Genomic DNA, 22,995 nt, shown 5'->3' with positions numbered 1-22,995 from the left:
GACTGATGTGCCACTTTGTGCATCTGGCTTTACATGTGTATTGGGGAATTGACCCCAGGCTCTGCAAGCAAGCACCTTTAACCACTGATTCATCTTCCTAACCTGACTTTTAATTCTTTATAATAACACAGATTACCCATTTAATTTGATTGGAAATTCAAAATTGACTATTTGCTCATATAAATGTAATCTCTTTAAAGTCTTACACAGCTAATGAACCCTTTAATAAAAATCATTCAGTGAGCAGTCAAGGTACTTGTTTGCAAAGCCTGCCACCCCAGGTTCAATTTTCCAGCACCCACATAAAGACAGACACAAATAGAAGTGTAGGTAACTGGCTTTTTTTTTTTTACAGCAGCAAGAGACCCTGGTGCACCCAACATCCATGTAAATAAATAATAAGTAAAAATTTTAATCTTTTTATGGCAAGAGATATAAAAAGTTTGTGTATTTCACAGTATGAATGAAAAATTTAATTCCATTTTCTAAATGTGTTTCTTTGCTTTTTCAGAAATATAAACAAATATATGGACATGTACTTATATGTCAGGCAAGGACTGAACCCGAGTTGTCCTCTGTCCTCCGTATGTGCGCCACGGCATGTGCTTGAGCACCCACGCTCACACATACACACGCACCAAACGACAAAACAAAATGAAAAGAAGGAGTTAGGGTTGAGAAAAGATAATCTACCTTTTTTATGTTTTTATGCATATGCAAGAGAGAGAGAGCAGAGGCACACTGTGGCCTCTTGCTGTACAAAGGAACTGCAGACACATTCACTGCTTGGACATCTGGCTTTAATTTTACATGGGCTCCAGGAAGTTGAACCTAGACTGATAGGTTTTAGTTAGCACATGCCTTTAATTGCTGAGTCATCTCACCCAGTTCAAGAAAGGGTAATATATCTTGACTGTTGTTACCTATGCTAATAGGACCTTTCTTAGCCTACTCTGAAAACAGTTAAGATGCCCTATGTGACTTTGAGTTTGTATTATTGAGCAGCAGTATAATAATTCACAAATTACAAAATACAGTTATAAATTATAGACAATAACTTTTCACACACATATTATAACGTGCTAATTTAATTGCTTAAGAGTTTTGCTATGAATTAATTAGTGCCCTATTATTTTCTAGTCCCCATAATCCTTTAAAACAATTCTGTTGCCTGCATGCACAAAATTATAAATATGATTTAAACCTGCCAAATTATAATAGTCTTTATTACTAGAAATATAATTCAAATGTAGTTTTAGTAGAATGGACTTCTTTTTGCAAAATGCCATTCTCTTAATTTTTATAAAATACCTGTTTGGCCTGGATTGAAGTAATTTTTTCTTACAATTTCCTCAGCAACCTTAGCAAAAGGAAATGAAGAAATGAGTCTACACTGTAAAGTTTAATCCTGTGTTTGTCGTTATAATTCTAATCTAAAAACTAACGCTGTGTGTGTTATCTAAATCCAGTTATGTGTCTTGCTGCCTGAGTTGATTTCCTTATGTTGCATCTGCATTAAAACTTATAAACCTTGTCTTTTATAAGTGTTTTCTTAATACATGTTAAGCTATATTATACTTTGATTTAGAAAGGCTAACTTAATACTAAGAATTTTACAATATGTAATTAAGACATATATCTTCATATATGCAGTGTTTTAAGAAAACCTATGTTATTGTTCCCAGTATATGTTTGAGTTGGTGAAGTGTTTATAAACCTCTGTAAAGCTGTTTGCTTTTTCAATATAATCGTTCTTTTTTTAGAAAATATGTTTAAAATTTATTTATTTTCAAGCAGAGAGAAGAGAGACAGACAGGGAGGGAATGGACACGCCAGGGGCTGTAGCCACTGCAAACGAACTTCAGACGCATGTTTCCCTTGTGCATCTGACTTACGTGGGTCCTGGGGAACTGAACCTAGGTCCTTTGGCTTCGCAAGCAAACACCTTAATCACTAAGCCATCTCTCCAACCCTCAATATAATCTTTTATATTCCAGGAAGACTTCTTAGATTTAACAGTAGCAGTCAAAAATGTCTCTGGCTTGGAAGATGCCCTCTGGAACATGTATGTAGAAGAGGAAGTGTTTGACTGTGACAACTTGTACCACTGTGGAGCGTGCGGCCGGCTGGTGAAAGCAGTGAAGGTAACAGTGCCTCCCTTTCCTCAGCGCTGCCATCCAGAAGCTGCCAGCGGAAGTCCTCTTGAGGGAAGATGCCTGGGAGATGCACTTCAATGCTCCTGCTAGTGGGGACTGAGGAGACATGTTGTTGCCTCTTTCTGAGTTTTTTTACAACAAAAGAAAAGTTTTAAAGCTTTATTAACAACTTCTTTCCCTGGGAGAGCTTACTTGTACCTCAGTGTTTCTCGAGTGTTCCTGTTAGGACAAGCTCCCTGCTGTGGGCAAAGTGCTGTCTTGACCTGTGTCCTCCTTCACGCTGGCAGACCCACTCTGCCCTACCTCATTGGAGCGCTTACCTTGCTAACTCCAGGCCTCAGCAGAGCGATTCGGACTTTCTTTCTGTATGGAAGGGCAAAACGTAAGACAAAAAGAGACAAGGCTAAGGCAGCTGAGTTTTTCTATACTGTGAGCTGAGACAGACAGTAAGCATAAACATCAAAGTTTAGAAAAGAATTAAATGCATATTCTTAGTTTGGGGTTGAATTTGAGTTGCACTTTAGTAAAACAAAAAACTTTTGCTGACCAAATTCAGTTTATGTGCTTTTATATTATTGGATTACTTTCAGTGGAAATTTTTTATCTTAGTTTTTACTCTTTTTTTTTTTTGGTTTTTCAAGGTAGGGTTTTACTCTAGCCCAGGCTGACCTGGAATTCACTATGGAGTCTCAGGGTGGCCTCAAACTCATGGCGATCCTCCTACCTCTGCCTCCCGAGTGCTGGGATTAAAGGCATGCGCCACCACACCCAGCTTAGTTTTTACTTTAAACAGTGAATAAGACAAATAAAATTGCATTCTGTTCTAGTTGGATTGAATTTTTTGCATTCCAGGGCCAGGCATGGTGGCACATACCTCTAATCCCAGCACCGGGAGGCTGGGACAGGAGGATTGCAGATTCAGAGGCAGCCTGGGCTGTGTGATGAAACTGTCTCTCAAAATAAACAGACAGAATGTGTTTGTTACGCCCTAAATTTAGGTTTGCTGTGCTACCTAAATAGTTGAATAGTTTACGGCTTCGTTTGTGCATGCAACTTTGTGGGGTAGGGGCTGGATGAAGGTCTCACAACCTAGCCCAGGATTGCCTGGAAGTGAAGAACCTTCACCTCATCTTTCTCAGCACTGGTATTGCGGGTGTGTACCACCATGCCTGGCTCCTCTGCTACCCAAATAAATGCAGTTCTTTTTTTTTTTTTGAGGTAGGGTCTCACTTCAGCCCAGGCTGACCTGGAATTCACTATATAGTCTCAGGGATTCTTTCTTTATTACAGGTATCTGTAGTCATACTGTTGTTGAATTTCTTTGGTTTTATAAGTATATCATTGGTGCTTATTTAAAAATTAACTATGTTTGCTGGGTGTGATGGTACACGCCTTATTCCTAGCACTTAGGAGGCAGAGGTAGGAGGATCACCATGAGTTTGAGGCCACCCTGAGACTGCAGAGTGAATTCCAGGTCATCCTGGGCTAGAATGAAACCCTACCTTGAAAAACACCCCCCCCAAAAAAACCCACCTTGTTATAGTACTGGGGCGTTTTGTTGTTTTGAGACAGGGTCTTGCTGTGTAGGTCAAGCTGACCAGGAGCTTGCTGTGTAGCCCAGGCTATCCCCAAACTCTTATTCCTCTTGCCTTGGTCTCCCAAGTGCTAGAATTATAGATGTGCACACCATGCCAGGTCTTATTTCACTGTTTTAACTCACAGAATTTGTGAAATTGTTAAATATGTGTTTAATAATGTTAGATATTTATGATTATTGATCATTTTCTACAGGAGAGAATTTTTTCTTCTCTCAAGCCACTAATCCAAAAGACAGCTGATAGCTCTGGAACAGCAGCATAGAGAGTTGGGGAGCGGCTCAGTTGGTAAAATGCTTACCCAGCAAGCGTGAGGACCTTCACGGGATTCTCAGTGCCATGTAAAACACTGGGATTGGTGTGCATCTGTAACCGCAGTGCTGTGGAGGTGAAAACAGGTGGATCTCTGGGTGTACTAGCCAGATAGTCTAGCTTCCTTAGCAACTTTCAGGCCATTAAAAAAAAACCTTGTTTAAAAAGAAGGGCTGGAGAGATGGCATAGCGGTTAAGCGCTTGCCTGTGAAGCCTAAGGACCCTGGTTGAGGCTCGGTTCCCCAGGTCCCACGTTAGCCAGATGCACAAGAGGGCGCACGCGTCTGGAGTTCGTTTGCAGTGGCTGGAAGCCTTGGCGTGCCCATTCTTTCTCTCTCCCTCTATCTGTCTTTCTCTCAAATAAATAAAATTTAAAAAAAAAAAAAAAAGAAAAGAAAAGGGCAAACATGTTCCTTAGGAATGACATTGAGTTTATCCTCTCTACACACATGTGTATGTACATGTGCATGTGCCCACACTCAACACACACATTAAAGAAAGCAGCTTAAGCCAGGCGTGGTGGTGCACTCCTTTAATCCCAGCACTTGGGAGGCAGAGGTAGAAGAATCGCCGTGAGTTCAAAGCCACCCTGAGACTACAGAGTTAATTCCAGGTCAGCCTGGACCAGAGTGAGACCCTACCTCGAAAAACCAAAAAAAAAAAAAAAAAAGAAAGAAAGAAAGAAAGAAAGCAGCTTAGTGTTTTTAAGGAAGGAATTAAACCAACAATGAAATGCCTTACTTGCTTTTGAATGTAAGGACAGTTAATCAAACCCAAATCAGCAGATCTTAAACTCTGGAGAATCAGAGTTCTTTTAAAAAGTCTAGCGAAAAATGTGAATCTTTTCTTTAGAATAAAAATGCAGGTACACATAAAATGCCCCTGTCGTTTCATGGGTTCAGAGCTCCCTTTCTTCACAAGATAAGAACTACATGTTTGCCAGGGCTGGGCCAGAAAGGAATGAGACAGAGGGAGCACCCAGTTATGACATTCTCATCAAATAGTATTTTGAGATATCAACACTAAAAACATAAAACTAGCTTATAGATGTTTAGTTGTAAGCCTAACAGTGATACCATCCTTGGACCATAAAGTAGGTTATATTGAAACCGTGATAAGGAGTTTGCATGAGATTTAAGGATGTATTCTATTTGTGCCATAGGTTATTTTTTTCATATGTTAAGTAACATTTTGTATCCTTTCATGTAATTCCGTCTTTAAACTTTATGAATTTTTCTTTTTACAGTCCGCCAAATTGCGTCAGCTGCCTCCATTTCTTACCATTTCATTACTGAGATTTAATTTTGATTTTGTGAAGTGTGAGCGCTACAAGGAAACAAGCTGCTATTCCTTCCCTCTCAGGATCAACCTCAAGCCTTTTTGTGAGCAGGTTTGAACCATTTATTTTTATTTTTTATTTTTGGTTTTTCTCACTCTATTCTAGGCTGTCCTGGAATTCACTATGTAGTCTCAGAGTGGCCTTGAAATCACGGCAATCCTCCTAATCCCAAGTGCTGGGATTCAAGGCGTGCACCACCACGCCCAGCCATTTTGGTTTTAAATTCTTTTCCCCGCCCAAGATTTAATATTTTAGGGACCTCATTTTCAGGCAGTTTACTGAAGAAACTTCCAACCTTGGTCCTGTTAGTATTTTGAATTAAATAATTTTTGGACATGGCCACTGTCTCCTACACTGTGGGATGTGTGTCTGCACCTTGGGTCTCTCCCTGCTGGAGAGAGCTGCACCCACTAGCAGCAGCAGAGAAGTGTTGGGACCCCTAAGTCAGGGCAGTTACACATGCCAGGACCAGTAACTGTACTGACGGGATTCATGTGACAAATCAGCTGCATATTACTAAGAAGAGAACACTTATCAGCTAGCTGTTGAACTTCTATGGAACAAAAATACTCTTCTTATAAATCTTCTTCAAGTCAGACTTCACAGCTGTACTCTCCTCTCCTAAGGCTTCAGTGCCAAGCTTCTTGGTGTTTGTTATTTAAGTGACTGTCCAAAGGTTCCAGCATTCTCTGGGCTCTGAGCTGGTTACTGATGTAGTCAGAATAAATGATTTTCCCAGAACTAGTTAATGTACTTCTCCCTCCTTTTATAAAATGTAGAGGTAATTTGTTACTTTTTTTTTTTTTGGTTTTTCGAGGTAGTATCTCACTCTAGCTCAGGTTGACCTGGAATTCACTATGGAGTTTCAGAGTGGCCTCAAACTCACAACGATCCTCCTACCTCTGCCTCCCGAGAGCTGGGATTAAAGGCGTGCGTCACCACACCCAGCTTGTCACATGTTTTGACATACTTTGATAGAGTTAAAAAAAGAAAAACTTAGCACTTACTTAGGAAATTCACATGAATTATAGTTTTTAATTTCTGCATTGAGAAAAATGTCTCTTTTTTGTATATATCTGATCTTTTATCTGACCCACACATTTTTGAATGCTGACCACTTGAAAACTATAGTACTTTCAGGACACAGTATCCTCCAGGTGGCAGCTATATACACATTTTACATTATAGATGACACTGGCTGAATTCAAGCATCAGAGTTGGAAGGGACTTTATGTCATGTGGTCCCCATCCTGGGGTATGAAGATGAAGGCTTCCTTTTCCTTAAGCATCTCTTTTCCACCCAATATTTTATTTATTTGCAAGCAAAGAGAGAGAATGAGCACACTCGGGCCTCTAGCCACTGCAAATGAACTCCATATACATGGGCTGCTTTGTGCATCTGACTTTATGTGGATCCTAAGGAATTGACCCTAGGTCATTAGGCCTTTCAGGGAAGCACTTTAACCACGGAGCCATCTCTCCAGCCCCTAATACATCTCTTAATATAAGCTATTTTGTTTTGCTTTTAGTGGTTAATGTAGGAGTTTATCTCTTGGGTCACTGTAATTGTGCACCAATTATTAGAAAGGATGATTGGATTAAATAGTAGAAAAGGCATTATACAAAGATGACTTTTCCTTGTTAAAAGCCTCTACCACAGACTTCTGACCTTAGCCAAAGCACGTGAAAATAGCATCTTCAGATACATGTGCTTACATTTAAGTAAAAAGCAGAAATTGATTGTTGTGCTGTGACTGACAGTAAGTCAGTGAACTAAGAGTTTTGAAATTCAGCTGGGCATGGTGGCTCACATCATTAATCTCAATTCTCAGGAAAATGAGGCAGGAAGATTGCCAGAGAAAGGCCAGTCTGGGCCACGGGACAATACTCTGTCTCAAAACACTGGGGGGATAAAACACTTTTAATGTAAGACTGATTATTTAAATTTGCCTTTATTTATGCTTAAGTAACAGTGTTAGTATTTTAAGCATTAATATACCTGGGAGCAGAAGGGCCTGGCCGTGAATTGTGAACGTAAGGCTTTTACTAACTTCAGGGCTGAATTCTTTCCCTTGGTTGTGTATCTCACTGTTGTACATAAACTGTCTCCATACTTGCTGTCCTAGAGTGAAGTGGATGATGCAGAGTTCATATATGACCTCTTCTCAGTCATTATCCACAAAGGTGGCTGCTATGGAGGGCACTACCATGTGTACATTAAGGATGTTGATCATCTAGGAAACTGGCAATTTCAAGTAAGTGTAGAAACAGCTGCAATTTGTTTGCCTTTGTATTCTTATCACAGTATCTTGTTTATCACTTTGCCCTTTGTTATATGCCCATCCTGTAGAAATCTTTGATAGGCCCTGAAAGGTAACTTTTCTCTAAATAATTTTACACATATGGAAAATTACCAAAGGTACAGGTAGTTCCTGTATACCTTCTCCCTAGATTCTCCAGCTGTTAACATTTGCAACTTTTGTGCATGATACCACATTACCACTGTGATGTGCATATCCCCACACGCATATACCGCATTACCCCTGTGGTGTGCACACCCACGTCTGCCGCATTACCACTGTGGTGTGCACACCCACATGTACCGCATTACCCCTGTGATGTGCACACCCACGTCTGCCGCATTACCACTGTGGTGTCACACCCACACCCGCATATACCGCATTACCACTGTGGTGTGCACACCCACACCCACATATACTGTATTACCACTGTGGTATCTTCATTCAAATCTGCATATACTGCATTACCACTGTGGTGTGCACACCCACCCTGTATATACCGCATTACCACAGTGGTGTGCAAACCCAAACCCGCATATACCGCATTACCACTGTGGTGTGCGCACCCACACCTGCATATACCGCATTACCACTGGTGTGCGCACCCACACTCGTATATACTGCATTACCACTGTGGTGTGCACACCCACATATACCGCATTGCCACTGTGGTGTCACACCCACATATGCTGCATTACCACTGTGGTGTGCACACCCACACCGCATATACCACATTACCACTGTGGTGTGCACACCCACACCCTCATATACTGCATTGCTATGGTGGTGGGAACCCATTTGAAAGTCAGTCAGAACATCAGCCCTTTGCTCCTAAATGCTTCAATGTTTTACTTCTAAAACCAAGGTTATTCTCCTCCCTCACCATATGTCAAAATCAGGCACACTTAGCATTGTGTGTTGTAGGCTTTTTCCATTATTTCTAGGTCTCTCTGGTCTAGGGAAGGTACACCCCCGCCTCTGTGCCAGTCCAGCTTCCCCCTGGGGGAGCATGTCTCTGCTTTCCTCTACACCTCTGAAGTTTTACTCAGCCACTTTCAGAGTTGCAGCATTTTTCTTGCTGGCAACATTTATCCATTTGAAATAACCATTTGAAGTCTCATCACTGAGGTTATACATGGACCCACTATGAAGAGGCAACATATTTCAAGAGTAACAATTCTCTCTTCCATATCTTCCTTTTGGATTATAGGTTCTTGAACATCTCTTGGCAACTTTGTGTTAACTTTTGGGTCTTCTGCCTACTGTTAATGTGACTTGAAGGAGCAGGCAGGTACTTTTTTTTTTTTTTTTTTTTTTTAGTTTTTTTAAGGTAGGCCTTAATCTGGTCCAGGCTGACCTGGAATTCACTATGTAGTCTCAGGGTGACCTCAAACTCTCAGTGATTATCCAAACTTTACTTTCCAAGTGCTAGAATTAAAGGCATACTTTTTTTTTTTTAACAGTGTGTCTTTGTACTCTGCCCTGGGAACCTTCCTTGGCAATCCAAGACTCAGGTGCAGCAGATTTTGTGCCTCTGGGCCTCACTCTGCTTCTTGGATTGTGCTGCTTTGCTGTGTCCTCAGTGGCAAAAGTGACAAGAGCACCTTCATTGCTTCTTCTACAGTCACTAATCCCATGAGTGCCTTGCCTTTGTGTCCTATTTATGTCCTTATGGCCTTGTCGCTTAGTACTATTGAGGCAGGAGTTAGGTTTTAGCATAGACATTTTGGGGAATAAAACCATTGCAGTTACATTTCTATTGCTGGGACAGACATTTGACCAGAGGCAGCTTCTGGGAGAAAAGGGTTTATTTCAGGTTTGTAGATTCCAAGGGAGGCACCATCACCATGGGAGAAGCTGGCTCACTCCAGCACCCATAGCAGAGAGAAGCCAATGGCAGCAGGAACAGCCAGAGCTCAAGCCAGCTCTCTCCACACCTATTAAGGTGCACTCAAGATTTGCCCCCAGTAACATACCTCCTCCAACAGGGCTCCACCTGCTGAAGGTGAAGTAGGACGCTCAATAAAAAGCACCTGAGATGGGCTGAAGAGATGGCTTAGCGGTTAAAATGCTTGCCTGCCAAGCATAAGGACCCGGGTGCAACTCCAGAACCCACATAAGTCAGATGCACAAGGTGGCATTTGAGCACAAAGCGGCACATGTGTCTGGAGTGTGATTGCAGTGGCTGGAGGCACTGGTGTGCCGGCTCTTTCTCCCTCTCATTAAAAAAAAAATACATATTGTTTAAAAATACCTGAGTCTGTGGGGACATACATTTACATTCAAGCCATCACAACACCATTCTGACCATAGCAGCTGGGGAGTTAGAAGCCGTAATTCTGATATCCTCCCTGAACTGCCATTTCACTTTTGGACCTTCGAAGCTGTTTTCTGTGTTCTTGCCAGCTTGATTTGTTTAAAAGCTATATTTAGGGTTAGAATGATGGCTTAGCTGGCTTAGCGGTTAAGGCACTTGCCTGCGAAGCCTAAGAACTCATATTCGACTCTTCAGGTCCCACATAAACCAGACACACAAAGTGACACAAGTGTGCAGGTTCGTACATGCACACAAGGGAGCACACACATATGGAGTTGGATTGCAGAGGCTGGAGGCTCTGGTGCACCAGTTCTCTCCCCCTCTCTCTCTTGCATAAAAAAAATAAAGAAGGCTTGTCTGTTGGGCTTTCCTCAAAAAAACAAAACAAAACTATATTTAGGGAAACAATTGACAGAGTGAAGAGACAGCCTAAAGAATGGGAACTGTCTTTACCAATTATACCTCTGGCAGAGGATTAATATCTAGAATCTAAGAACTCAAATAACTGCTCTCAAACCAAATTATCCAGTCAGTCAATAAGCAAAAGAGTTACACAGACCTCAAGAGAAAAAATACAAATGGCCAATAGATACTTGAAAAACTGTTCAACATCCCTAGCCATCAAGGAAATACAGATTAAAAACTACATTAAGATTCCATCTCATCCCAGTCAGAATGGCAGTTATAAAGCAAGTTGGGGCTGGAGAGATGACACAGCATTTAAAGCACTTGTCTGCAAAGCCTAACAACCTTGGTTTGATTATAGTATCCAAAAAAAGCCAGATGCACAAAGCGATGCATTCATCTGGAGTTCATTTGCAGTGGCTGGAGGGCTTGGCACACCCATTCTATTCTGCTTGCAAATAAATAAAAATATTAAAATTTCAAAAAAGAAAACAAGTGGCAATAAATGCAGTTGAGGACATGGGGAAAGACGAACCCCCATCTATTGTTGATGGGAATGGCAACTACTATTGTTCTTAGTTTGGAGGTTCTTCCAAAAAAAGGAGGAAAGAACACACTACAAACAGAATTAACATATTGTGTAGCTATATCACTCTTGGGTCTATGCCGGAAGAATTCTTAAGTCAGCATTCTGCCACTTTCATGTTTATAGCCAAGGTATAGAAGCCTAGTTGTCTAATAACAAGTAGATAAAGAAAATTAAATACACACACACACACACACACACACACACACACACACATATATCTTCATCCATCCAGTAGAATTTAATTCAGCTGTAAACAATGAAATTAAATCATTTAGAGAAAATGGATGGAACTGGACATCCTTTTAAGCAAGATAAACCATTGTGAGTATGACAAATATTTTATGTTTTTTCTCATGTGGGCTGTAAATTGTGCATGTATATATTAACATACATATTCATATATACACATACGTATATACACACATACAAATATATATGATATTAAAGTAGAACTGGAACTCAGGGGAAGAAAAGATCTAAAGGGAACTGAAAAATGTTGTTATTCACTGTATATACTAGGCTGGAATCTGTGCCTCACAACCCAATTTACAGATAAATATGAAGAGATTAAGTAAGTTGGGTTGAATTGCAAAGGCAGGTCTACCTGATCCCAAAGTTTATAGATTGTATGCTTTTTTTTAAAGAATCTTTATTGGTTTTATTTATTTATTTATTTATTTATTTTAATTTTTATTTATTTATTTATTTGAGAGCGACAGACACAGAGAGAAAGACAGATAGAGGGAGAGAGAGAGAATGGGCGCGCCAGGGCTTCCAGCCTCTGCAAACGAACTCCAGATGCGTGCGCCCCCTTGTGCATCTGGCTAACGTGGGACCTGGGGAACCGAGCCTCGAACCGGGGTCCTTAGGCTTCACAGGCAAGCGCTTGACTGCTAAGCCATCTCTCCAGCCCTGTTTTTTTTTTTTATTTTAATTTTATTTATTTACTTGAGAGCGACAGAGACAGAGAGAAAGACAGATAGAGGGAGAGAGAGAGAATGGGCGCGCCAGGGCTTCCAGCCTCTGCAAACGAACTCCAGACGCGTGCACCTCCTTGTGCATCTGGCTAACGTGGGACCTGGGGAACCGAGCCTCGAACCGGGGTCCTTAGGCTTTACAGGCGAGCGCTTAACCGCTAAGCCATCTCTCCAGCCCTAGATTGTATGTTTATAAGCTACGGCTTGTGATGTTTTTACCATGCTTTTCCCAGTGGCATAGACAGTCCTGTCTTGTTAATTCCTTTAAAGGAGCTTGTGCTATAAATTCTCCTTGCTTGTCTTCCTAGGAGGAACAAAGTAAGCCAGATGTGAATTTGAAAGCTCTTCAAAATGAAGACGAGGGTGATGATCCACTGACAGTTCTAAAAGCAGTCTTACTTCAGGTAGAGTGGGTCTCTGTGCATGTGCGCATACATGTGTGTGCTCTATGTGTTTGGATGTGTGTGTTGTATATTTATATGAGGACAGCAATCGGATTTGTTTAGGGCTAATCTTTTTTTTTTTTTTTTCAACTTGGAGAGAGACAGGAAGAGGCAGACAGAGAAAGAAAACAGAGAATGGGCAAACCAGGGCCTCCTGCCACTATTAACAAACTCCAGACACTTGTGCCACGTTTGTTGGCCTGCCTTTATGTAGCTACCAAGGAATCAAATCCAAGTACCTTTACCTCCTGAGCCATCTCCCCAGCCCTAGGACCAATCTCAAAATGGACAGGGTCTTCATTTTTCTTGACTTGCTTGGCACAGTGGCTCACATCCATAATGTCAGAGCTCAGAAGACTAAGGCAGAAGGATTACATTTTGACTTAGCCTGAGTTCCAAGCCAGTCTGGGCTGTAGAGTGAGACTTAAGTGTTAAAAAAAATGTGTGGGAAATGCTTGAGAGCCCCGTATTAAGGAGGTAGGAGCAGGAAGATGAGGTATTCAAGGCCAGCCTCAGCTATACAACAAATTAGAGGACAACCTGGGCTGCATGAGACCCTATCTCAAAAAATCAAAACAAAAGGGTTGGAAAGATGGCTTAGTGGTTAAGGCATTTGCCTGCAAAGCCTATGGACCCAAGTTCAATTCCCCAGGACCCACATAAGCCAGATGCACAAGGTAGCACATGCATCTGGAGTTTGTTTGCAGTGGCTGAAGGCCCTGGTGCACCCATTCTGTCCCTCTCTTTCAAATAAATAAGTAAATAAATAAAATTTTTAAAAAAGGAAACAGGGGGCTGGAGGGATGGCTTAACAGTTAAGACATTTGTCTGCAAAGCCAAAGGACCCAGGTTTGATTCCCCAGGACTCATGTTAGCCAGGTGCACAAAGGGGCGCATGCCTCTGGAGTTGGTTTGCAGTGGCTGGAGGCCCTGGCGCACCCATTCTCTCTCTCCCTCTTTCTCTGCCAAATAAATAAATAAACATAAAATTTTTTTTTAAAAAGGAAACAATATTAACTTACTTCTTTAAAGTCCCTTTTCCCAAACATGGTCACATTATGCAGACTTGGAAGTTGTGGGTTCAATATATGAATTTTGGGGAGACATAGTTCGGTGTGTGTTGGCTATACCTTACTCGTTCCTACAGTTTATTTATTATACAGTGTTGACTGGCTTTCTATTTTGCAATGAAATATTTATTTTAAAAATCATTAGTAATGTCAGGAATTTATTAAACCTAAATATTATCTTTGGATAGTGTTTTCTTTTTAAATATTTTATTTTTATTTATTTATTTGACAGAGAAAGAGGGAAAGAGACAGAATGGGTGCATCAGGACCTCCAGCCACTGCAAACGAACTCCAGAGGCATGTGCCCCTTGTGCATCTGGCTAACATGGGTCCTAGAGAATCGAATCTGAGTCCTTTGACTTTGTAGGCAAACACCTTAACCATAAAGTCTAGCCCCTGGATAGTGTTCTTTTTAAGTAATTAAACTGGCATGTGAAAAGTATGCAGATCTAGGTTTTTCTAAACTGAGGAGACTTGGGGTACTATTTAAAAATTTTTATTAAAAAATCTCATGTGATAGTTGTGATTAATCCTCTTATGAGTTTGTGTTCTGGTATGTTTAATTAAGTTTGATCCTGTTGAACCCTCTGAATTTGTACAACAGTTATTTGTTCCCCAATTTTAAGTGATCATGTTTCTCTCATAAGGAGGAGAGCAATCTAATTCCTGTTGATCAACTGGGCCAGAAACTCTTGAAAAAGATAGGAGTATCTTGGAACAAGAAGTACAGAAAACAGCATGGACCATTACGAAAGGTAATACTTGGTGTCAACATAGCCTTCCCTCATCCCAGGAAGTTTTATTATGATACCAGCAACACAAATTCCTCTGTAGAAATAGGTGATAATAACATGAGTACTTTTGTTTAATGGTTAGGAATCAGCTGGTAAGTTCCTTATTACTGACTAGGTTATTTATGAAGAATTAAGCAAAAGGAGGAGATGGCTCCTGTGACAAGAGCAAAAGAGGGATGTCACTCCAAAGCTCACGCTGCTAGTAAATTGGTCAGCTGGTGTCCTCGGCTATAAATTGAGATGCAAAAGTAGGATTATCAGGAATGAGCTGGGACAACTCACTGAACGCAGGCAGAGCAACAGAGCATTAGTAAGCTCTTCAAAAAAACAGCTTTTCCTGTGATTCTTGCTGTTTTGATCTGTTTTCTGTCAAATGAGTGTGTCAATTTCTTCATCTGTGTTAGAATGTTTTGTTCAATTGAATTAATATAATAACTGATTTGTTATTATTCACAAATTTGAGCCTTCATGCTTTCTACTTTTTCTGTTTTTCTCTAGGTTTTTTGTTTTGTTTTGTTTTTTGGTTTTTCAAGGTAGGGTCTCACAGTAGCCCAGGGTGACCTGGAATTCACTCTTTATTCTCAGGTTGGCCTCAAACTCACAGCGATCCTCCTACCTCTGCCTCCTGAGTGCTGGGATTAAAGGCATGTGCCACCATCCCCAGCTTTTTTTATTTTTTATTTTTTTTGCTCTTTGAGGTAGGGTCTCACTCTAGCCCATTTACTGTGTAGTCTCAGGGTGGTCTTGAACTCACAGCAATTTTCCTACTTCTGCCTCTCAAGTGCTGGGATTAAAGGTGTGCACCACCATGCCCAACCAACTTCCTTGCTTTCCTTTGGAGTAAGACCGTAATCTTTAAGTATTTCATTTTGTCTTTTACATAGTTTAATTTTATAGTGATTATTTCTTGATTATACTGTATATAAATTATATTACCAATTATAAATTACTCTGCTTTTTGTTCAGGGTAAGTGGTTAATAATACAATTCCATTTCTCCCTTCCCATCTTCTTCTGTTACTATCTTCTTACATTTTACCATTGCACATAATGTAAATTTCACTGTGTATTAATTAATTTTGTTTTTAGCTGGGTGATTCTTAAAGAAATTAAGGGAAAATCGCTATTTTTATTTGTCCATTCTTTGCCTACTGATTCTTCTGTGGTCCAGGTTTGCATTTTATATCACTTTCAACCTAGAGAACTTCATCTAGCAGTTCTCAATAATTCAGACTGCTGCTAAAAAATGTTCTTAGCTTTTGTTTATCTGAAAATCTTTATTCTGCCCTCGGTTTTAGCAATATTTTTGCTGGATATAGAGCTACGTTTTTTTTTTTTTTTCTCTCCATGTTTGTTTTTTCTTTAGCATGTAAAGCTGACATTGTAGTAATGAACTGTAGAAAGGGTCCCTGAACATATAGTCTAGTATGTTGTCTGCTCTGTTCTGGGTTCTTTACTTTCGAATGAAGAGTCAACTATCATCTTTAACATTTTGTTTCACAAATATAAAGTATCTTTTTATGTCTGCTTTTAAGATTTTCTTTTTGCTGGGCGTGGTGGTGCATGCCTTTAATCCCAGCACTCGGGAGGCAGAGGTAGGAGGATCTCCGTGAGTTCAAGGCCACCCTGAGACTCCATAGTGAATTCCAGGTCAGCCTGGGCTAAAGTGAGACCCTACCTCGAAAAACCAAAAAAAAAAAAAAAAAAAAAAAAAAAGAAAGATTTTCTTTTTCTTGTCCTTGATGTTGAAAAAAAAATTGGCCATGTTAAATTTGGTTTTGCAACCTCATTGTCTCTCTTTTTGTGGACTCCAATTCTACAGTTACATGGATAGGATGAGACTATTTTATATTTCCTCACAGATTTTGGGTGCCCTGGGGTATTTTTCTCCTTTTCTTCCTTCTTACTTCATTTTGGGTAATTTCCATTGATCTGGCTTTGAGATATGTGTGTGTATATGTGTGTGTGTATGTATATATATATAAATATATATATATATATATTTTTTTTAATTTATTTTTCCTTCTCAGTCTTGTGTAAGTCCCAACCATTATCTGGAACTGTTCCAAACTGTCTCAGGCTAGTAACAATCTTAAATTTGTAAATGGATTTTTCAAAACTTTTCAGTTTGACCTCTAAAGTATTTACTGCCTGAGGAAAAGTGATTCTGACTTGGCAAGACTTGAGCCCCATGCTCTGTCTGACAGCTCTGCTGGGTTACTTGCAACGTAGGAGTTAGCCAAAGACTCCGCGGGACTTTGCTACAGACCTGAAGCTGCGCTGTTGCATGCTATCCTCTCATGTGCTTGGATTCTGTCTCGTCAGGACAGTGAGACAAGACTCCTGTCTTCTGCTTGAACGCTATCCTACTGTGTGCTGCTGTGAACTGGGAGAGTAGATTGACACAAGACTCATCTAGTTTGCTTCCCTTCTTTGGAGGATTGTGCCATCTCCATTTTGAGCTGCCTCTGGGAACTCTCTGACATCTGTTTCATCTTCAGGTCATTTTCCGTGTCAGGAGTGTGAGTGCAGAGAGAGCTTGGGCCATTGTGAGACAGACAGCACCAAAGCTTGAGGCCAAAGCCTTCATAATCCTTATCTGTCAGTCAGCGTGACTCTTGGCTCCACAGGAAATTAATTACGCATAGCTTTCAAATTGTTGATATTTAGTGACTGCTAAAGCAATACTGTTTTGCCATCTGTACTCATATGCAGTGTTAACAGTATTATCTGTGAGTCAACTCCCCTAGGCCCTTCTGTTTGTGATAAAATATTACTTTTGATTAGAGAGTTGATATTACCACAGCTTACTTCTTTTCAAAATTAAAATGTGAAATCCTCTTTTCCATGTTGATTGATAATGTAAGTAAATGTTAGGATAAGCCCAAGAGCTTTGTATATAGGGAAGAGGAAGAAATGACTAGTAACATAGAGGTTACGAAAGTAGGAAACCCAGGTAGGAGGGAGTGAGGAGGGTGGGAGAGACTAGGCAATGGGGAGGGGCTTTGTTTTCTTGTTAATTCTTTAAAAAGAACTTGAGAAATGGTCTTTTCATACTATGATTACCTGGGTTTGCTTGTCTGCTTCCAGAACAGAGAACATTCTATGTCGTTAACATTAAAAGGTTGATAAGCCATGTAATTACTTCTCTTCCCAATAGTCTGTCTGGATCAGTAGCTTAAGATGGTCTTTGCTAGTGGTGGTGGTTCTTGTTTCGATTTTTTTTTTTGTTTGTTTATTTTTTTGAGGTAGGGTCTCACTCTAGCCCAGGATGACCTGGAATTCACTATGTAGTCTCAGGGTAGCCTCCAACTCACAGCAATTCTCCTGCCTCTGCCTCCCAAGTGCTGGGTTTAAAGGCACATACCACCACACCCAGCTTGTTTAGATTGTTTTTATTTTGTTTTATTTCTTTTTACATTACCTTTTTATTTTTAGGTCAGCATATAAAGTCATGAGTTTCTTCATGGCATCTTTATGTTCACGTGTAACGAAACTGTTCTGATTTCTTCTCCCCTACCACCTTCTGCTTGTCCTGTCCCCTCTAGCCAGTTACCTTTCTTCTTCCATTTAGTTCCATTTCTTACTATGTGTATTCCAGTATCCTTTCTATTTCTGACCTTCCTTTCATTCTCTTCCTCCCTTCTCGTGATCCCCTAGCTAGTTTCTTTTCTCTTTCTCACGTAATCTTAAATCTAGGTTTCATGTTTGAGAGAGAATATATAGTACTTGTCTTTATGAATCTGCCTTATTTTGCTTAACAGATTGATTTCCAGTTGTATCCATTTTCCTACAAATAGCATGGTTTCATTTTTCTTTATGGCTGAATAAAATTCCCTTGTGTATGTACATCCAGAGTCTTTGTATGGTATAGTTATGGACATCCAGTTCTCTCCCTGGCTGTGTGAATAGTGGGGAAAGAAGCTTGCGTCTGCAAGGACCTCTGTGCTGTGCTGACTTAGAATCCTTCAGGGTAATGCCCAGGAGTAGGATAACTGGATCAGATGGTAGTTGTATTTGTAGATGTTTGAGGAACCTCCATACTGACGTCCAGAGTGGCTGTACAAATTTACATTCCCACTGACAGTGCATATGGGTTCCCCTGTGTGTGCATCCTCATCCCCGACAGCATTTGTTATCCTGTGTTTTCTTGATGACAGCTATTCTGACTGGAATGAGATAGAATCTCAAAGCAGCTTTAGTTTTTATTTACCTGATGGCTAATGATGTTGAACACTTTTCAACTATTCAGTAGCCATTTATATTTCTTCTTTTGACATTTTTCTGTTCCGTTCATCTACCCATTTGTTGACTGAATGATTTGTTTCGGGGGGGGGGGTGTTAATTTTTACAATTCTTTATATATCTATGACATTAAACCCTCATCTGATGTGTATTTGTCAGAGACTTCTTTTCCATTCTGTCGGCTGTCTCTTCACTCTGGTGATTGTTTCCTTACCTGTGTGGAAGCTTTTAAATCGAAAACCCTTCAAGATCAAGGCATAGGCAAAAAGTTTTCTAAAAAAAACTAAGTACACAGGAAATAATCCCTAAAATTGACATATAGAATAAAGTAAAATTGGAGTTCGTTTGTTTTTTAAGATTTTTTTTTCATTTTTATTTATTTGAGAGTGACAGAGAGAGAGAGAGAGAGAGAGAGAGAGAGAGAGAGAATGGGCAGCCAGGGCCTTCGGCCACTGCAAACGAACTCCAGACGCATGTGCCCCCTTGTGCATCTTGCTAACGTGGGTCCTGGGGAATCAAGAACTGAGTCCTTAGTCTTCACAGGCAAGCGCTTAACCTCCAAGCCATCTCTCCAGCCCCGAAATTCTTTTAACCAGTTCAAAACCTGTTCTACCTGATCTATTTCATTTGTCTTGTTCTTAAAACATCATTAGTGGGTCTCATGAAATGCTTTTTAGATTGTGCTGTGGTAACTTTTTCCTTGGTAGAACTGTTAGCACCCTTCCCCGGCAGCACTCTGATTTTCATTAAATCCTTTTTGTGCTCAAAGGATTTTCCCCTCACAAGCCTGGAAAAAATAAGGAAGAGGTTGAAATATCTAACCAGAGAGGATGAGAACATTTTTTATCTTGTCTAATTTTTTTTAAATTAACGTCATCTTTGCTTTTGTTTGTTTGTTCTGGCTAGTTCTTACAGCTCCATTCACAGGTATTTCTGCTCAGCCCAGATGAAAGTACAGTTAGTCTCGTGAAGAATCTCTCCATCCAAGCTGAGTCTGATTTCCAAAGAAACCATGAGCAGATCTTGCATATGCTGGCTTCAGAGCCCCCCAGATTAAATGATGACACCATCTGTTCCCACTGGTTTGATATCAATGATTCCAAAGTTCAGCCAATCCAGGAGAAGGATATCACACAGCAGTTCCAGGGTAAAGAAAGTGCCTATATGCTGTTTTACCGGAAGTCCAAGTTGCAGAGACCTGTTGAAGGTATGGAAGGAAAACTGCCATGGCTTGTTTCAGTTAATGACTGCAGAAAGAAAGCCCAAGTGCTCTCTGACTTTTTATCCTTTTTGCTTTTTGGTCTCGCTCTAGCCCAGACTGACCTGGAATTCACTATGTAGTCGCAGGGTGGCCTCGAACTCTCAGTGATCCTCCTGCTCTGCCTCTGCCTCCTGAGTGCTGGGATTAAAGGCGTGTGCCACCATGCCCAGCAAGATTTTATCCTTTTTAAGAGAAGGGTTTGTCCTGGGGTACTGAATGTTTTAAAGCTAATAGTGAAATGCATGTTGTGCCAAGTGAAATCTATCAGTTTGTTCTTTTAATTTTTTTTTAGGTGAGAATCATGCTTTCTGTTTGTTTGTTATTTTATCTATGTCATTCTTTCCTCTGTAATAACTTTGGTCAAAGTTAGATTTTCAAATTTGAACTTTCCTGGATGATCTGACATTTTCCTACTGTGTTGATAAGTTTGAGTATGATTTCCCAGTGTTCAAACTTGGTTCTGTCATTTGGGCATATGTTGCCTTTGAGTATAAATGGCCTTGGCTTTATTTTCTTGCCTTCCCCTTTATATTCTTATTTTTCTTCTCCTTCAATGTAATATGTAATATGTTCTTGAGCATTTGAAGTGCCTTTTTTTGAAGCACTCTTTGTTGAACTGTTGAAGAGAACCCACATATGTTTAGCCATCTCAAACTCATCATAATAAAACATATTTTTAAAATTTATTTGAGAGAGAAAGAGGAAAAGAGAGAGTGTGTATATATGTTTGCCAGCACCTCTGCTGCAAATGAACTCATAAATAAATGTTTTATATCTGACTTTGTGTTGGCACTTGGAAAGCAAACACTTTTAGCTGCTGAGACATCTCCCCAAGTTCTTAAAGAGTATTTTTAAATGGTCTTAATTAGTGTATATTAATTTTATATAATGAGTTTAATTCAACACACATATATATAGTTTTGGGTTTTTTTTTAAGATTCTTTATTGTTTATTTATTTAGAGAGAGAGAGAATGGACATGCCAGGGGCTCTAGCACTGCAAACAAACTCCAGATGCATGCACCTCCATGTGAATCTGGCTTATGTGGGACCTGGAGAATTGAATCTGGGTCCTTTGGCTTCACAGGCAAGTGCTTTAACCACTAAGCCATTTCTCCAGCCCTAAGTTTGGGGTTTTGTGGGGGGTTTTGTTGTTTGTTTTTTGACATGGGGTTTCACTCTAGTTCAGACTGACCTGGAACTTATTCTGTAGTCTCAGTTGGCCTCAAACTCACAGTGATCCTCCTACCTCTACCTCCTGACTACTGGGATTAAAGGCGTGCGTCACCACTCCCAGTGGCACTACACATGACAAGATATATATATATTTTGATTACCCCTTTACCCTCTCTTGTCCACCCCCACTTTCACTGATTCATCACTTTCCCCTTCCCAGCTTGTCCCCCTTCTACTTTCATGTCTTTTTCGATGACCCAATGAGTCTCATTAGGCAAAAGCATGGGAGGGCTGGAGAGATAGCTTAGTGTTAAAGGCACTTGCCTGCAAAGCCTAAGGACCCATGTTTGACTCTCCAGATCCCACATTAGCCAGATGCACAAAGGTGAGGCAAGAGCAAGGTTGCACATGCCCACTAGGTGGTGCAAGCATTGGAGTTTGATTGTAGTAGCTGAGGCCAATTCTCTCTCTCTATCTCTCTCTTTCTCTCTCTTGCTCCCTCCCTCCCTCCCTGTTTCACACACTCATTAAAAAAAAAGAAAGAAAGAAAGTGTAAGAATAAAACAGTTGCAAGTCTCTAGATCTTGAACAGTTACATAACTGCTGTTGACCAGAAAGGCTTTGTGTTTCTCTGGGAATGAACAAGAGAATCTTGGCCCAGTGACACAGTCCTAAAATCCCAGCTACTCAAGAGGCCCAGGCATTAGTTAAGGTCCATCCAAAATGTGGATGGACTCTTTTGAGGATAAAGGAATAGAATTTTATGAAATGATCCTAAGGTTTACGTAGGGGGATAAAGTAATAAAAGTTGAAGTAAGGACTCCTAGGGGAAGTTTACTATCTCAGCATCAATGTGTGCGTGGAACTGGCAGCAAAGACAGCAGTGTCAGTAATGCCAGGAGGCCCACAGGTCATCAAGACAGCAGTAAGCCCAGACACTGATCCAAGCGTAGCTGAGAATTTAATCTGTTCTAAGATAGTTCTTCAAATAAGTAGACAGAAAGACAATTACAGGAGATTCAATTCAGACATCCATTACTTGCTAAGGAAATAACTAATGAATTTTCTTTTGTTACCAATCACTTAAATGAAATTATAGCTCCTTTATGTAAAAAAAAGAACTTTAAACTTTAATAAAAATATATGATCTTAAGGTAGATAACACCTTTGTAAGTTTAAAATCAAAGAAAATAAGGAAAGTGATTTCAATATTAAACAGAATTTAAAGGTAAATGACAAATCAGTAAAAGAGTTTTCCATGACATTTCTCTCTGTAGAGTTCTTTGACATATATAGTCCATGGTAATCAGTAGCAAATTAAATTGGGGGAAAGACATAAGTCATCATTTATAAAAGAAGGAATTCATTTTGTATGTGTGTGTGTGTGTGTGGTTTATTTTTATTTTATTTTTAATTTTTAATTTTTGTTGTTTATTTATTTGAGAATAACAGAGAGAGAGAGAGAGAGAGAGAGAGAGAAAGAGAGAGAATGGGCATGCCAGGGCCTCTAGCCACTGCAAACAAGCTCCAGGCGCATGCGCCCCCTTGTACATCTAGCTAATGTGGGTCCTGGGGAATCAAGCCTCGAACTGTGGTCCTTAGGCTTCACAGGCAAGTGCTTAACCACTAAGCCATCTCTCCAGCCCTTCCCCCCCCCCTTTTTTTTTAACTATGTGTGTGGTTTTTTGAGGTAGGGTTTCACTCTAGCCCAGGCTGACCTGGAATTCACCATGTAGTCTCAGGGTGGCCTCCAACTCACAGCAATCCTCCTACCTCTGCCTCCCGAGTGCTGGAATTAAAGGTGTGCGCCACCACACCTGGCTCAGAATTCCTTTTTCAACCTAATATATAGTCAGAAAACTTGCGGCAGGGAATGCTGACATATGCCCGTTATCCCAGCCCTGGAGGGGTAGAGGCAAGAGGACATGGTCTGACGTTAGCCTGATCTACATAGTGAGACTCTGCCTCAAAAAAGAAAATGACAGCCAGGCGTGGTGGTGTGGGAAGATGTAGTTAAT

The 22,995-nt window shown here is 40.3% G+C and overlaps 1 protein-coding gene across 6 annotated transcripts in view; it reads left to right on the top strand.

Annotated features, from left to right (window-relative positions):
• Positions 1 to 22,995, top strand: part of Usp40 (ubiquitin specific peptidase 40) — a 77,617-nt gene that overhangs the window by 11,381 nt on the left and 43,241 nt on the right. For all 6 annotated transcript variants that reach the window (XM_045147118.1, XM_045147117.1, XM_045147119.1 and 3 more), the window contains 6 exons: positions 1,998 to 2,144; positions 5,310 to 5,453; positions 7,529 to 7,657; positions 12,299 to 12,394; positions 14,151 to 14,258; positions 19,448 to 19,748. In XM_045147118.1, the coding sequence (XP_045003053.1) occupies positions 1,998 to 2,144; positions 5,310 to 5,453; positions 7,529 to 7,657; positions 12,299 to 12,394; positions 14,151 to 14,258; positions 19,448 to 19,748 (925 nt within the window). The remainder of the gene's footprint in view (positions 1 to 1,997; positions 2,145 to 5,309; positions 5,454 to 7,528; positions 7,658 to 12,298; positions 12,395 to 14,150; positions 14,259 to 19,447; positions 19,749 to 22,995) is intronic.

Source organism: Jaculus jaculus, chromosome 4, assembly GCF_020740685.1.
Source record: "Jaculus jaculus isolate mJacJac1 chromosome 4, mJacJac1.mat.Y.cur, whole genome shotgun sequence".
Classification (NCBI taxonomy): Eukaryota; Metazoa; Chordata; class Mammalia; order Rodentia; family Dipodidae; genus Jaculus; species Jaculus jaculus.
This window is presented reverse-complemented; position numbering and strand designations above follow the sequence as displayed.